Consider the following 16195-nt stretch of genomic DNA (forward strand, 5'->3'; position numbering starts at 1 on the left):
CTGAGATACATGCATGATATTTTGTATTAATTTCACTTTATTCAAAAAATGCTTTTGTTAAATGTGAATAATATGTGATGACTTTACAATCAGTATTACATTCATTTAGTAGTTTAAGGAAGTTTTCAATTGTTCTTATCATTTGTACTGGATAATTTTCTCTAATTTCATAGCTTTTTGTGACATTGAATGCATAAACACTGCAGAAAGAGTTTATTTGGAGCTAAATTAGTTCTCTATTTTTATCAAGTTGTAATGAATTACTGTAGATTTCAGTTCTCTTGCATCGTCTTGTTGATCCAGTCCATGTAGTTGGTGACTCTGGTGTAGACTCCATATGTTCCCTGCTTTCCGCAGTCAACCCCCCAGCTGACGATTCCAGCAGCCCAGAACCGTCCGTCATCTCTTATGGCGTAGGGTCCTCCACTGTCCCCTTGGCAGGAGTCCCTCCCCCCTTCAGGGACTCCAGCACAAAACATGTTATTTGTCAGATTTGGTACATTGTTCCTTTTCTTCTTCAACGTGGTGATTGAATCACTGCATGTCTGCTGCATCACCACAGGGAGTTGCACATACTTCATCTTATTTGTCAAAATCCGTTTTTCAGTTATTCCAAAACCTGAGACCAGTCTGAAAAAAAAAAAAAAAAAAAAAAAGGTAGAAGAGACAGTCATATGGTGAACTCAGAAGAAAAAAACTAAGCAGGATCGTCTGGAAGCTGGACAAGATTCACATGGTCCACGGAAATGGCCCCTTCCCCACTTCTTAACCACGACTTCTTGCTGGAGAAATATAAACACCTGACAAAGTACTCAAAACCCCTTCTGTTGTAGTTCAAACTTCAGTCTGTGTCACCAGGACCAGTTTGCCATGATGACACTCACACAGACTTACAAGGTGAAAACATTATCAGTGTTGTTTGATTTCACCAAACTCTAAGTGGAGAGGATAAATAAAATAACATAAAATGGATAATACAGCATAATGAAAGTAATTGAAAATGTACCCCATCGTGCCAGTTATGTATGTGGCGCCCTCTGCTGGCAAACATATTGGCATAATAGATGAGTTGAATGTGACTGAGTCTTGCATTTTGATCAAGGCAATGTCATGGTTGAAGTCTAGGAAGTTGGGGTTGTCGTATTGAGGGTGACTGTGGATCGAGGCAGCAGACACAGGAGAGGCCAACGGGGTGTTAGCGTCAGTAAGTCCCATGAAAATCTGAAAATCAACAGCATAGAAGGAAATAAATGTAAAATCTAAATTAAGGAGGCAATGGGCATGCAGACAACGCCACACTTACTCGGACAGTCTCTTTTGAAACTTGAATTCCATTATGCACTACATTATGAGCTGCAGTCATTATCCAGCGGTCTCCAACCACCATGCCTCCTCCTCTGGCTCCATCTACACTCAGTAGAACTTGCCAGGGGATGGTGTCCTCTGGAGCTTCATGGCCTCCAATGATCCTTTGATAGGCAGAGATGAGTTTTGTGGGCTGGCCACAGACTGGATGGGAATCAGACGTATATATTTATTCATCAAGTTTCACACAACTACAGACTTTGTTATCAAATGAAGATATATGTTATGTTTTGGAGGTTTTTTTGTAATGAAAAGAAATACCTGGTATGCATGTTGGACTGATAACAACTTCGTTGTTAGACCTCCACTTTCTGTCGGCCTCACAGGTAAAGTCAACTGCAGAGCAGGGAACTTGATGTTAATCTTTACCTTGAGTGATGGAGAGGTGTACTCCAGAGTGATGTCAGTACACATTGACAGTGATGCTTGGAGGGCAGTGAAAGTCAAGTTAAGTTGGAGTTAAGTTCCTCTTTAGTGACCAGTAGCTTCACATGTTTTAGCCCATTTACTACAAATCATATATATTACACCACAAGTAACCATCCTGCTAATAATGTGCTTTAAAACTATATATAATTGAATGTGAGCTAGCCAGTGGGGCACGCTCACATCCACCAACATGCACTAAAAGCTAGTGAGGCCGGTCCGACTATGTCAACATAGCAAGGAGAAGCTGGGATAACAACACACACAGACAGAGGGGGAATTCAATCACTGCCCAGGTCGACACAACTCCAATATATCTTTTCATAGCATATAGTTGTTTGCTGCTATTTTAATGCTCTAAATGTCGTACATTGATCCTTTAAACTGTATTGCCACGCAATGATAATGTTTTTTCATAAACGTTTTAAGAGTCTGCTAATGTAAGCTGGCGGGAATGGTAGGAAAAGTCAAACTGTACATCATAGAACACGATATGTTAATGACTCACCATTTATACCCCCGAGGAGAGAGTAAAATGGTTCATTACAGCGATACTGGACAACAGAACCGTACTGATTCTGAAGGCCAGACAGGAAGGTCACCCCTCCATTCAGCAAAGGTTCAGGTTCTCCACAATCAATTACTGCAGAAGAACAAAACAAAGACAAATTTATATTTTGCCGGTAACACAGAAAATGATAAGTTGTAGTTAATCACAATACAGATTCCATTAATTTTAGCATTGCTGTTACGTCTGAGCTTAAAGGTAACATACTGTGGCATGCTGGCAGAGGAAGATGCCACTTTGCATTGCTTTGGCACATGGTAGAGAAACCCTGGACCTCCTGACCGTCCTGATAGAGAAAAGAGGGGAACTGTTAAAACATCAGCCAATATCTGTTTTTATATCACCCAAAGTGACAAATAAAGAAGTTCCCTCTATAGACTTTGTAAAAAAAAAAGCAAGAAAAGTGAAGTTTCATCTGACCATCATCAGCTTGTATCCTTGGTCACAGCGAACAAAAATGTAGTCTCTGTAGAAATATTCGGTCATGCTAGGAGTGACCCTGCCTTTCACCACATTACCAGGAAATGGACACTTTACTCCTGGAAACACAATAAACAAGCAGACATGTGACATCAGCTGCATACACATAGTTACCAACTGTTACCTGCTTGCGGAAAATGTTGTGACAATCAATAGCAGTTTAATTGCTCTTCGACTTATTTCTGCTCTCATTCCTCTCTCCCTCACTGTTAGTGCTGTAGTCCAGGCTCCAGCCTTTGCTCAGGCCTTCATCATCAGTGTGGTAGTCCAGTCTGATAGTGTTGGAGTTTGTCACTATCAGACCTGGACTCTCTCCACCACACAGCTTCATGGGCTCTCTGTCTGGGATGGACACCTTTAAAAAGAGCAGTGCACAGCTCGATACTTAACATGTATTTTTATGCTCAGTTTGTTTCCATTTCTATACAAAATAAACTATATAGCTGCTCGTCGTTACCTGCAACCAATGATGGAGACAGCTTTGGCCTTGCTCAGTTTGCAGGCTCTCGATTTGGAAGATGTCAGTGAAGTTAAGAGCGACAGTGAAGCCAGGTTCTACAGAAATAATGTACTGACAGGACACAGCATGAGGCGGGGGATTCGGGTATCCTGGACTGAACAGATGTCCCTCTAGTTCATCAAATATACCGCTGCCGCAGGATACTGGGAAATAGGTAAAGGAACATTTGAGGTTAACTTCAATCAGGTGCTTCATTCATGCTTCCCGATCAGTGGCTCATTGTTAGTGGCTAATTCGGCAGCGGCAAAGCTACCAGCAACCTTATTGCTAAATTTACTAAGATCTACTGTTCAATAAAGTGTATTGGTTACAGCAGACTCTTTGTTGCTTTTAAGATTCTTTGAGAGCTCCCTCAACGAGAAAAGTCTCATTTTGAGAAATGTTATTGTATAACCATTTGTCATAAATGGTCAGTTCCTTGACACAAGTGTCCGTGAATAAAATAGACGATGGATTTGGTCAAAGTAGTTGAAAATTGTGTGACAACAGTTTGACTGAGCATTGTTCCCCCCTGACTCTCGCCGTAATACATACATAGATAACAAGTGTGAATCTGCCCAATACTCACACACACAGCTGCGCTGGTCTGTCCGAAGCTCGTATCCGTGGTGACAGGCACAGAGGTATGAGCCAAGGGTGTTGAAGCAGATCTGAGAGCAGAGAGGACCTGAACCGTCTTGAGGTTCTGGCGCAGAACACTCATCAATGTCTGAAAATGAGAGAGATGATTAGTTAGTGGGAGGTCGTTCAGTAGTGGAAGAGTGAGGTGACAGAAAATAGATAAGTGCTACCTAACGCCTGGTACTGTGCAGAGAAGCCCACATTCTGATGGCGCTCTGGGTTGTTGTTGTCCGTCTGGAATATCAGGGTGACTCTGTTGCCTGGAGACAGGATGGGCTGGTTACCTGGGTGATGCCCATCGGCCGAGTTCTCATTGCCACAAAACTTTCCAAGGATCTTTGCATCATAGAGAACCTGAGGGATCATAAGAGGGATAAAATATTCATCATAAGGGAAAATTGCTGTGAAAAGGATTTAATACACCATGCAGCACTTATTAACATCCAAATCTATGGCAGTGTTTGCGTCACCAAACCTTGAGACAAAGTCCCATCCAAAGTCGTCTATCTTTAAATCCAATGTTAAGTCTAAGGCTAACACTCCCATGTCAACAATCAGAGTGGATCAAATTGAAAAATGATCACCAGACTCTGCAGTTCCCTTTGGCTCCACAGAGGTTTTTAGCATCTTTCAGCTCATTGTTTTGGTTTTAAGGCTTGCAAGTTAAATTATTACTGCACTGATCGTCTGTTTCAGCAGCAGCAGCTCTGGTGACCCATTGTATGCTACGGATCAAATGGAAGGCATTAGCGATCAGTTAACTTTAGTGGCTAATGAGGCACATACTTTCACCAGGAATTAACGAACAAAACAGAGTGAAAAGTAGAGTGAATATTGAACATGTACCTGGGCTGGTGGCCAAAAGCAGAACTAATTTAGAAATGTTCACTATACCTACCATGCAGCCAGTAATACTATTTATATAATGTTCTAGGTTAAGTTGTCAATATTCAAGCCTGAGTCAAGTTGTCTAAACTCTAGTAACACTTTAGTTCAGAACTCAAACACCACAACACTGGTCTTTTGTTTGTTCCATATGTGTTCAAAAATAGCTCTGACTGTGAGGGCGTCGTAATGGCAGTCTGCAGAAGCCTCAATGTCCAGGTGTGTGAAGGTGATTTGGATCTGGTAGCCCTCGGGCACACTGAGGTCCCACTGCTCCTGCAGGTTGGGAGAGTAAGGCTGGGGATACTGGGGGGACTGGACCGCCCCATGCATCGGAGGATCTGGATCTGGCAGCGACCGGCACTCACACACCGACACATACAGAAACCTGGAAAGGTGCAAGGACAGAGAGAGTTCGATCTGTTTATCAGATTGTGGTCCTCTGAGCTGCTGGTCCAAAGTTAGTGCAAACAGAAAAAGAACAAACACAGTGACACAATCAACACTCCAGTCCTAACCATATTATACTGTTGTGGTTTTACATATGGTGGCATGCTGAGAGCCGGATCAGTCAGTCAACCTATAAAACACTGCTCAAGGAATATTGGTTGTATAGAAGATCCAAAATGATATGAGAAGCAGCTCTACAATGACAGCAAGTATTCACAGTGAACTTTGGAATCAAGCTAGAAATTCATGACAAAAACAATTAAATTCCAACTAACAAATGTGTTTTAAAGTCCTTTGAAACTTACAAGATGATACAGAAAGTCCACCCCATCTCTGGATTCAATGTTATAGCTGAGCGTGAACTGATCCGCTGCTGCTGCAGGAGAAAATGTCTCACCTTCAAGTGAAACATTTATGTCACAAAGTCTGTTATTTCCAGTGTTTAGCAACTCGCCGCGTTGATGCCAGGAATAAGCCTTGTTTGTTTTGGCAAAAAGAAATGAGGGCTTGACTTTGAATTGTAGGAAAAGAGGGTCAAAGCTTCAAATAATTCCTTTAAAATAGGGAATTAGGAAGATCTTGTTAGGTAGACATCTCCAATGAAATGCAAACTCCTGTTATTTCTTCTTTTTTTAGATTATCTATTGAGAATAACTTCTTAAAAAAAAAAAGGCCAATTTTGATTTTACCTCTCAGTTCCCAAATTTCAAACTCTGGCTGCCTCAACAATAAACATCATTCTATCAGTAGAGGGCGCTCTGACACTTTTTTCAGCATCTGTAAGAAGCAGTTGCCTTTCACTTAAGAAACAGACTTGATGGTGTGAAAACATTATGTGAAGCAGCTGATTGAAGCAGCTGATTGTTGCTTGCCAGGCCATAACACAGCATAGAAGATAATTGGCACATTAAGCTTATTGCCTAAAAAGCAACATCAAATTGAGACCACGTCACTGGTTGAGTGCACAAAGGATTAAAAATCATGATCCTCCCTCATAATCATTATCAGGTTTTATAAAAACAAACAAAGAGAATTAATCCTGAAACAAATAAATACTAGGAATTATAATAAAAAATATATGAAATGTGGTTTGTTGGTGTAAATATGACTATGTTTTTAGTCCACATATACAGTATAAATTAAGATAATTGTTTCAGCTAAAGTTTTCGTGTTTTGAAACAGAGCAACAGCACGAGTTATCAAAGTTATTGATTTACATGTGAGGGCACTTTTGTCTGATGAAATGCTTTCATCAGTTAAACACACAGCACTGAAAAGTATCTTGATTTTCAGTGCTAAGGCAAAAGGCAAATGTATAAATTGTGAAATAAATATTAAAATAATTAGTGTTCCAGTGTATAGAGATCTCTGATGGGAAACATGTTTTTGTGTGTATCTTATGAAGAAATACAGCATATTATTAAATTGGTTGAAACACACAATCTCTACAGTTGATTTGCAAATTCCTTTATTACAAAAGGGAAGTATGAAGTAACAAGGTGATTACAGCATTATGGTATTAATGTTGTTAACATTTGATTACAAGATTGTAGTCTTTAATTTCATAAACATTTCTATTTGAGAGATCTGAATCATTCCTGAAATTGTAGAAAAGTATTTTCTCCCTCATCTTTCCTCTCTCTAAGACTGTTCTGTTCTATCTATTGTCTCCTTAATCCAGTCCACATAACGAGCCACCTTGGTATAATAACCCTTGTACTGCCTCTGTTGACAGGGGGGTCCCCAGGAGACAATGCCCGTCAGTTGATATGGCTCACTGTCTTCACTCAACATAGGGAAAACAAACGGACCTCCACTGCCTCTCTTGCAGCTGTCCTTTCCCGGTGCTCCAGCACAGAACATGTTATTAGTGAAAGTCATGCGTTTGTTAGTTGTAGGTTTGATAGGTGTATTCTCACACTCTGTAAGGGAGTAGACCCCAATATGAGCGTATTTTAACAAAGGAGATGTGATGAAATTACCCTTATTTGAATCTGTTATCCCCCAGCCTGACACTGTGCCTTGCTCATTTACCAACCATTCCCTGTTTACATCTGGCAGACAAATGGGCATGAGATTTGGGCCTAATTTCACCCTGGAAGCTAATCTAAAGAGAGCAATATCATTGTCCGTGTGAAGAGTGAGCCACCTCCCATTCCTTCAAGTCCGACTCCCTCCTCCACCAGGGTGCAGGAAAATACCACATCTGCAACCCCGTCAGAACAAGGGGACACAGTAAAATAGTAGAGGTTTACCAAATTTAACATTCTGAAAAGTTTACATTCTTTAACACAATCAGGGAAACAAGACTACTATTTAACATAAGTTAGTAGTAGTAGTAGTAGTAGTAGTAGTAGTAGTAGTAGTAGTAGTAGTAAGGCTTTATTTATTGGTCCATTACTACCTAATAGTGTCTTGTAGGTTTCCTTGAACAGTTATGTCATTTGTTACAATTTATAGATTTGACAGAGACTTAATTAAGTTTGTTTAGTTGTGTTGACTTTAAAAGCAATTGTTGATTTCAAGAGCAATTTACTTTAACAAACAGCTCCCTTTAAGTAACTATTAATTCATCATTAATTTAATACTCAAACCGTCTTTTTTCATATATGTTTAACCGTGGACGTGCCTTTAGACAAACTGTGCATGTTCGCATGCTCAGATGACCTGCTATGCATCGACAACAATATGTAATGTTATACTAGATTAGCAGCTAATTTGATTAAATTAATTAAAAGTGCACAAAATGGAGACTGTATTTTACCCAAAATTAGAGCCAATTCCGTGGTTGTTTCTAAGAATTGACATTGTCAATCTGACATTGTGAAGTGAAAACTTATCTAAAAAGTTTTTTTACTGAACGTGACAATCTGAGGTCAATTTATTGCCACTACTGCGTTTATGTACATCTATCACGCACAGAGGACTGTACGGCAATCAGGCTGATATCAAATAATCCAACAGTAAACGATGAGGTAGTACTCATAGGTAGACGTGATGTCGTCTAACTATGACGTAGACGACATCACGTAACGCAGCAGTGGAAGAGAGAAAGCAAATGTCAGCAGACACAATCGACCAATGAGAGAGCAGCAGAGAGAAACGAGCACCAACCCTCACCATGATCACTCGGTAAGGGCTCTGGTACTATAATTTTTAAGTTTTAAGCTATAAATGCTGCAAAAAGAAGACTGACATTTGTACACAATTTGTAATTAAATATATGCATGAATGTGTGACCAATAAGACATATTTAAAAGAATGGTATGATACAGAGATATTTATCTCAGGATTTGCTGGAGACCAAACCAGAGTTAGAAAAAGAGTAAATATTGGACTTCTATTCATCATGTGGACACAAACACGTCTCCAACTGAATGATAATGTTGCACCAAATCTACTGGATATGTAAATACACCGTTTGCTAATATTCACCACAATTTCACAAGCTTGTTCTGTATTGTGTGACTAGTTCCTAGTGGTAGACTACTATTTTTAACAGCTGGCTCTTTATTTGTTTTTCGATTGTGCTTTATTGTTCTCAGCAAAGAATAATTAACCTATTATGTACCTGCTCTTGATTAGGGGATACTGTCTTTCTTACTCAAATGCAAAAGTTGCTTTAAAACTGAATCACCTTCATCACTTAAGAGGAAGATCTTTATGAGCCAAGTTATTATTTGGCAATATTGATGGGGTACTGGTTTTGTTCAGCACACCTGGTTTTATTAACTTAGTGATGAAATATAGTAAATGCAGCATAGTCATGTTGATCCAGTTTATGTAGTTTGTGACCCTGGTGTAAAACCCATAAATACTCCGCTCTCTGCATTCAAAACCACAGAGAGGAGATGTGTGAATAATCTGAGATACATGCATGATAAGGCACATTTAAGTTGTATTAATTTCACTTTTTTCAAAAAAATGCTTTTGTTAAATTTCGATAATATGTGATGACTTTACAGTTAGTATGACATTCATTTATTAGTTTTAGGAAGTTTTAAAATTGTTCTTATCATTTGTACTGGATAATTTTCTCTAATTTCATAGCTTTTTGTGAAACCGAATGCATTAACACTGCAGAAAGAAAGAGCTAATTTAGTTCTCTATTTTTATCAAGTTGTAATGAATTACTGTAGATTTCAGTTCTCTTGCATCGTCTTGTTGATCCAGTCCACGTAGTTGGTGACTCTGGTGTAGACTCCATATGTTCCCTGCTTTCCGCAGTCAACCCCCCAGCTGACGATTCCAGCAGCCCAGAACCGTCCGTCATCTCTTATGGCGTAGGGTCCTCCACTGTCCCCATGGCAGGAGTCCCTCCCCCCTTCAGGGACTCCAGCACACAACATGTTATTTGTCAGACTTGGTATATTGTTGCTTTTCTTCTTCAACATGGTGATTGAATCACTGCATGTCTCCTGCGCCACCACAGGGAGTTGCACATACTTCATCTTATTTGTCAAAATCTGTTTTTCAGTTATTCCAAAACCTGAGACCAGTCTGAAAAAAAGGTAGAAGAGACAGTTTTTTTCTACTAAGTTCACCATATGACTAAGCAGTCTCCTGTCTGGAAGCTGGACAAGATTCACATGGTCCACGGAAATGGCCCCTTCCCCACTTCTTAACCACGACTTCTAGCAACATTGCTGGAGAAATATAAACACCTGACAAAGTACTCAAAACCCCTTCTGTTGTAGTTCAAACTTTCGTCTGGGTCACCAGGACCAGTTTGCCATGATGACACTCACACAGACTTACAAGGTGAAAACATTATCAGTGTTGACTCATTTTACAAAACTGTGGAGAGGATAAATAAAATAACATAAAATGGATAATACAGCATAATGAAAGTAATTGAAAATGTACCCCATCGTGCCAGTTATGTATGTGGCGCCCTCTGCTGGCAAACATATTGGCATAATAGATGAGTTGAATGTGACTGAGTCTTGCATTTTGATCAAGGCAATGTCATGGTTGAAGTCTAGGTCGTTGGGGTTGTCGTATTGAGGGTGACTGTGGATCGAGGCAGCAGACACAGGAGAGGCCAACGGGGTGTTAGCGTCAGTAAGTCCCATGAAAATCTGAAAATCAACAGCATAGAAGGAAATAAATGTAAAATCTAAATTATGGAGGCAATGGGCATGCAGATAACGCCACACTTACTCGGACAGTCTCTTTTGAAACTTGATTTCCGTCATGCACTACATTATGAGCTGCAGTCATTATCCAGCGGTCTCCAACCACCATGCCTCCTCCTCTGGCTCCATCTATACTGAGAAGCACTTGCCAGGGGATGGTGTCCTCTGGAGCTTCATGGCCTCCAATGATCCTTTGATAGGCAGAGATGAGTTTTGTGGGCTGGCCACAGACTGGATGGGAATCAGACGTATATATATATTCATCAAGGTACACACAACTACAGACTTTGTTATCAAATGAAGATATATGTTATGTTTTGGAGGGTTTTTTTGTAATGAAAAGAAATACCTGGTATGCATGTTGGACTGACAACAACTTCGTTGTTAGACCTCCACTTTCTGTCGGCCTCACAGATAAAGACAACTGCAGAGCAGGGAACCTGATGTTAATCTTTACCTTGAGTGATGGAGAGGTGTACTCCAGAGTGATAACAGTACACTTTGACATCACTGTTGGGTTACAGGTGCAACAGAGCACACTTCTGAACACACCCATCAGTGATGCTTGGAGGGCAGTGAAAGCTAGGTTGAGTTTGGTGTTAAGTTCCTCTTTAGTGACCAGTAGCTTCACATGTTTTAGCCCATTATTTCAAATCATATATATTACACCACAAATAACCATTTTGCTAATAATGTGCTTTAAAAATGTATATAAATTAAATAAATCGGTTGGGAGCATTCAGATTGTCTTCTCAAAATGGCGACACCTGAGCCGGCAGCTCGTAGCTAACGGTGCGCTAACGGTACAAACTATGGCAACAGTGCTGACAGAGCTAACAGTGTTTACCTGAGGGGGAACAGGAGGGTGGGTGCTACGCCTCCATGATGATGCTGCCGTTCTATACGGCTTCATCATCTAATATATTCAACTTTATTTCAGACACATGGGTCCATACAAAATAATAATAATATTGGCATATGAGAGCGGTGCAGAGCAGCTGCAGTGAGCCAACCAGTGGGGCACGCTCACGTCCACCAACATGCACTAAAAGCACATGAGGGCGGCCCGACTATGTCAACATAGCAAGGAGAAGCTCAGATAATTACACACACAGACGGAGGGGGAATTCAATCACTGCCCAGGTCGACACAACTCCAATATATCTTTTCAAAGCATATAGTTGTTTATTGCTATATTAATGCTCTAAATGTCGTACATTGCTCCTTTAAACTGTACGCAATGATGGAGACCAATGGCAGGCAGAAATGGTAGGAAAAGTCAAACTGTACATCATAGAACACTATATGTTAATGACTCACCATTTATACCCCCGAGGAGAGAGTAAAATGGTTCATTACAGCGATACTGGACAACAGAACCGTACTGATTCTGAAGGCCAGACAGGAAAGTCACCCCTCCATTCAGCAAAGGTTCAGGTTCTCCACAATCAATTACTGCAGAAGAACAAAACAAAGACAAATTTATATTTTGTCAGTAACACAGAAAATGATACAGAAGGCTTAAGCTGTAGTTAATAACAATGCTGATTTAATCAATTTTAGCATGGCTGTTACGTCTGAGCTTAAAGGTAACATACTGTGGCATGCTGGCAGAGGAAGATGCCACTTTGCATTGCTTTGGCACATGGTAGAGAAACCCTGGACCTCCTGACCGTCCTGATAGAGAAAAGAGGGGAACTGTTAAAACATCAGCCAATATCTGTTTTTATATCACCCAAAGTGACAAATAAAGAAGTTCCCTCTATAGACTTTGTAAAAAAAAAAGCAAGAAAAGTGAAGTTTCATCTGACCATCATCAGCTTGTATCCTTGGTCACAGCGAACAAAAATGTAGTCTCTGTAGAAATATTCGGTCATGCTAGGAGTGACCCTGCCTTTCACCACATTACCAGGAAATGGACACTTTACTCCTGGAAACACAATAAACAAGCAGACATGTGACATCAGCTGCATACACATAGTTACCAACTGTTACCTGCTTGCGGAAAATGTTGTGACAATCAATAGCAGTTTAATTGCTCTTCGACTTATTTCTGCTCTCATTCCTCTCTCCTCACTGTTAGTGCTGTAGTCCAGGCTCCAGCCTTTGCTCAGGCCTTCATCATCAGTGTGGTAGTCCAGTCTGATAGTGTTGGAGTTTGTCACTATCAGACCTGGACTCTCTCCACCACACAGCTTCATGGGCTCTCTGTCTGGGATGGACACCTTTAAAAAGAGCAGTGCACAGCTCGATACTTAACATGTATTTTTATGCTCAGTTTGTTTCCATTTCTATACAAAATAAACTATATAGCTGCTCGTCGTTACCTGCAACCAATGATGGAGACAGTTTGATCCTTGCTCAGTTTGCAGGCTCTCGATGTGGAAGATGTCAGTGAAGTTAAGAGCGACAGTGAAGCCAGGTTCTACAGAAATAATGTACTGACAGGACACAGCATGAGGCGGGGGGTTCGGGTATCCTGGACTGAACAGATGTCCCTCTAGTTCATCAAATATACCGCTGCCGCAGGATACTGGGAAATAGGTAAAGGAACATTTGAGGTTAAATTCAATCAGGTGCTTCATTCATGCTTCCCGATCAGTGGTTCATTGTTAGTGGCTAAGCTACCAGCAACCTTGCATTGCTAAATTTACTAAGATCTACTTTTCAATAAAGTGTATTGGTTAAAGCAGACTCTTTGCTATTCAGATTCTTTGAAAGCTCTTTCAAAGAGAAAAGCCTTTTCTGCGAAATGTTATTGTATAACCATTTGTCATAAATGGTCAGTTCCTTGACACAAGTGTCCGTGAATAAAATAGACGATGGATTTGGTCAAAGTAGTAGAAAATTGTGTGACAACAGTTTGACTGAGCATTGTTCCCCCCTGACTCTCGCCGTGATGCAAACATAGATAACAAGTGTGAATCTGCCCAATACTCACACACACAGCTGCGCTGGTCTGGCCGAAGCTCGTATCCGTGGTGACAGGAGCAGAGGTATGAGCCAAGGGTGTTGAGGCAGATCTGAGAGCAGAGAGGACCTGAACCGTTTTGAGGTTCTGGTGCAGAACACTCATCAATGTCTGAAAATGAGAGAGATGATTAGTTAGTGGGAGGTCGTTCAGTAGTGGAAGAGTGAGGTGACAGAAAATAGATAAGTGCTACCTATCGCCTGGTACTGTGCAGAGAAGCCCACATTCTGATGGCGCTCTGGGTTGTTGTTGTCTGTCTGGAATATCAGGGTGACTCTGTTGCCTGGAGACAGGATGGGCTGGTTACCTGGGTGATGCCCATCGGCCGAGTTCTCATTGCCACAAAACTTTTCCAGGATCTTTGCATCATAGAGAACCTGAGGGATCACGAGAGGTATACAATTGCTGTGAAAAGGATTTAATACACCATGCAGCACTTTCTGGGTCCAAGTCTGAGTCTAAGGCCAATACTTTCATGTTAACAATGGATTAAATTACTATTTGTATATAGCTATTTGACAAATGATCACCAGACTCTGCAGTTCCCTTTGGCTCCACAGAGGTTTTTAGCATCTTTCAGCTCATTGTTTTGGTTTAATGGCTCGCAAGTTTAATTATTACTGCACTGATCAACGTATGTTTCAGCAGCAGCAGCCCTGGTGACCCATTGTATGCTACGATTAAAGGGAAGGCGGGTATCGATTAATAAACTTTAGTGGCTAAAGAGGCACATACTTCCATCAGGAGTTAGCGACCAAAACAGAGTGAAAAATAGAGTGAATATTGGACTAACATGTACCTGGTGTGGTGGCCAGAAGCACAACTAATTTAGAAATGGCATGGCACTGCCTCCAAGTGGCATTTGAGTTAAACCAATAGTGTAAACCATCCTAGTACACATCTGTTTTGGGGGAAAAAAGGGTTCGGGGGTCAGATATGACCCCAGTGAGGGACAAACAGTTGACGAGACTTGAAGTAGATCCCCCATGTAAGCCGCCTGTGACCAAGCAAGACCAAACCTCCAAAAAAGAACATAGGGCTGCCTCCCTGTGAGAGTACTACCAATGAGAGACCTCTGTATACCCACCATGCAGCTAGTAATACTGAGATACACCAAAGCATAATTTGGCAATAACAGCAAAACATGGAGATGTATGTACGTAGTTCGTACAAATAGTGTTTTAGGTTAAATCGTCAATATTCAAGCCTGAGTCAAGTTGTCTAAACTCTAGTAACACTTTAGTTCAGAACTCAAACACCACAACACCGGTCTTTTGTTTGTTCCATATGTGTTCAAAAATAGCTCTGACTGTGAGGGCGTCGTAATGGCAGCCTGCAGAAGCCTCAATGTCCAGGTGGGTGAAGGTGATTTGGATCTGGTAGCCCTCGGGCACACTGAGGTCCCACTGCTCCTGCAGGTTGGGAGAGTAAGGCTGGGGATACTGGGGGGACTGGACCGCCCCATGCATCGGAGGATCTGGATCTGGCAGCGACCGGCACTCACACACCGACACATACAGAAACCTGGAAAGGTGCAAGGACAGAGAGAGTTCGATCTGTTTATCAGATTGTGGTCCTCTGAGCTGCTGGTCCAAAGTTAGTGCAAACAGAAAAAGAACAAACACAGTGACACAATCAACACTCCAGTCCTAACCATATTATACTGTTGTGGTTTTACATATGGTGGCATGCTGAGAGCCGGATCAGTCAGTCAACCTATAAAACACTGCTCAAGGAATATTGGTTGTACAGAAGATCCAAAATGATATGAGAAGCAGCTCTATAATGACAGCAAGTATTCACAGTGAACTTTGGAATCAAGCTAGAAATTCATGACAAAAACAATTAAATTCCAACAAACAAATGTGTTTTAAAGTCCTTTGAAACTTACAAGATGATACAGAAAGTCCACCCCATCTCTGGATTCAATGTTATAGCTGAGCGTGAACTGATCCGCTGCTGCTGCAGGAGAAAAATGTCTCACCTTCAAGTGAAACATTTATGTCACAATTATTATTTCCAGTGTTTAGCAACTTGCCGTGTTGATGCCAGGAATAAGTCTCGTTTGTTTTGGCAAAAAGAAATGAGGGCTTGACTTTGAAATGTAGGAAAAGAGGGTCAAAGCTGTAAATAATTCCTTTAAAATAGGGAATTAGGAAGATCTTGTTAAGTAGACATCTCCAATGAAATGCAAACTCCTGTTATTTCTTCTTTTTTAGATTATCTATTGAGAATAACCAATTTTGATTTTACCTCTCATTTCCCAAATTTCAAACTCTGGCTCCCTCAACAATAAACATCATTCTATCAGTAGAGGGCGCTCTTACACTTTTTTCAGCATCTGTAAGAAGCAGTTGCCTTTCACTTAAGAAACAGACTTGATGGTGTGAAAACATTATGTGAAGCAGCTGATTGAAGCAGCTGATTGTTGCTTGTCAGGCCATAACACAGCATAGAAGATAATTGGCACATTAAGCTTATTGCTAAAAAGCAACATCAAATTGAGACCACGTCACTGGTTGAGTGCACAAAGGATTAAAAATCATGATCCTCCCTCATAATCATTATCAGGTTTTATAAAAACAAACAAAGAGAATAAATCTTGAAACAAATAAATACTAGGCATTATAATAAAAATAGTAAAAAATATATGAAATGTGGTTTGTGGCCGTCTATGATCACTTCTCGTGTACAGCTCTTCCAGGCTGTTGGTGTAAATATGACTTGTTTTTAGTCCACATATATAAATTAAGATAATTGTTTCAGCTAAA

General features: G+C 40.7%; 1 protein-coding gene across 1 annotated transcript; it reads right to left on the reverse strand.

Annotated features, from left to right (window-relative positions):
* Positions 1-19: 19 nt before the first annotated feature.
* On the reverse strand, positions 20-15423 carry LOC129109306 (uncharacterized). Its single transcript, XM_054621335.1, has 26 exons — positions 15316-15423; positions 14735-14948; positions 13618-13801; positions 13395-13535; positions 12781-12986; positions 12531-12678; positions 12265-12383; positions 12052-12130; positions 11774-11908; positions 10803-10877; positions 10479-10684; positions 10182-10396; positions 9461-9815; positions 5621-5721; positions 5040-5253; positions 4151-4334; positions 3928-4068; positions 3297-3502; positions 3047-3194; positions 2780-2898; positions 2567-2645; positions 2300-2434; positions 1627-1701; positions 1304-1509; positions 1007-1221; positions 20-630 (listed from the first exon to the last, which is right to left on the reverse strand). The coding sequence occupies exons 1-26, from the start codon at positions 15339-15341 to the stop codon at positions 273-275; spliced, it is 4284 nt and encodes a 1427-aa protein (XP_054477310.1). The 5' UTR covers positions 15342-15423; the 3' UTR covers positions 20-272.
* Positions 15424-16195: the final 772 nt, after the last annotated feature.

The sequence above is a fragment of the Anoplopoma fimbria genome, chromosome 20, assembly GCF_027596085.1.
Source record: "Anoplopoma fimbria isolate UVic2021 breed Golden Eagle Sablefish chromosome 20, Afim_UVic_2022, whole genome shotgun sequence".
NCBI classification, from domain to species: Eukaryota; Metazoa; Chordata; class Actinopteri; order Perciformes; family Anoplopomatidae; genus Anoplopoma; species Anoplopoma fimbria.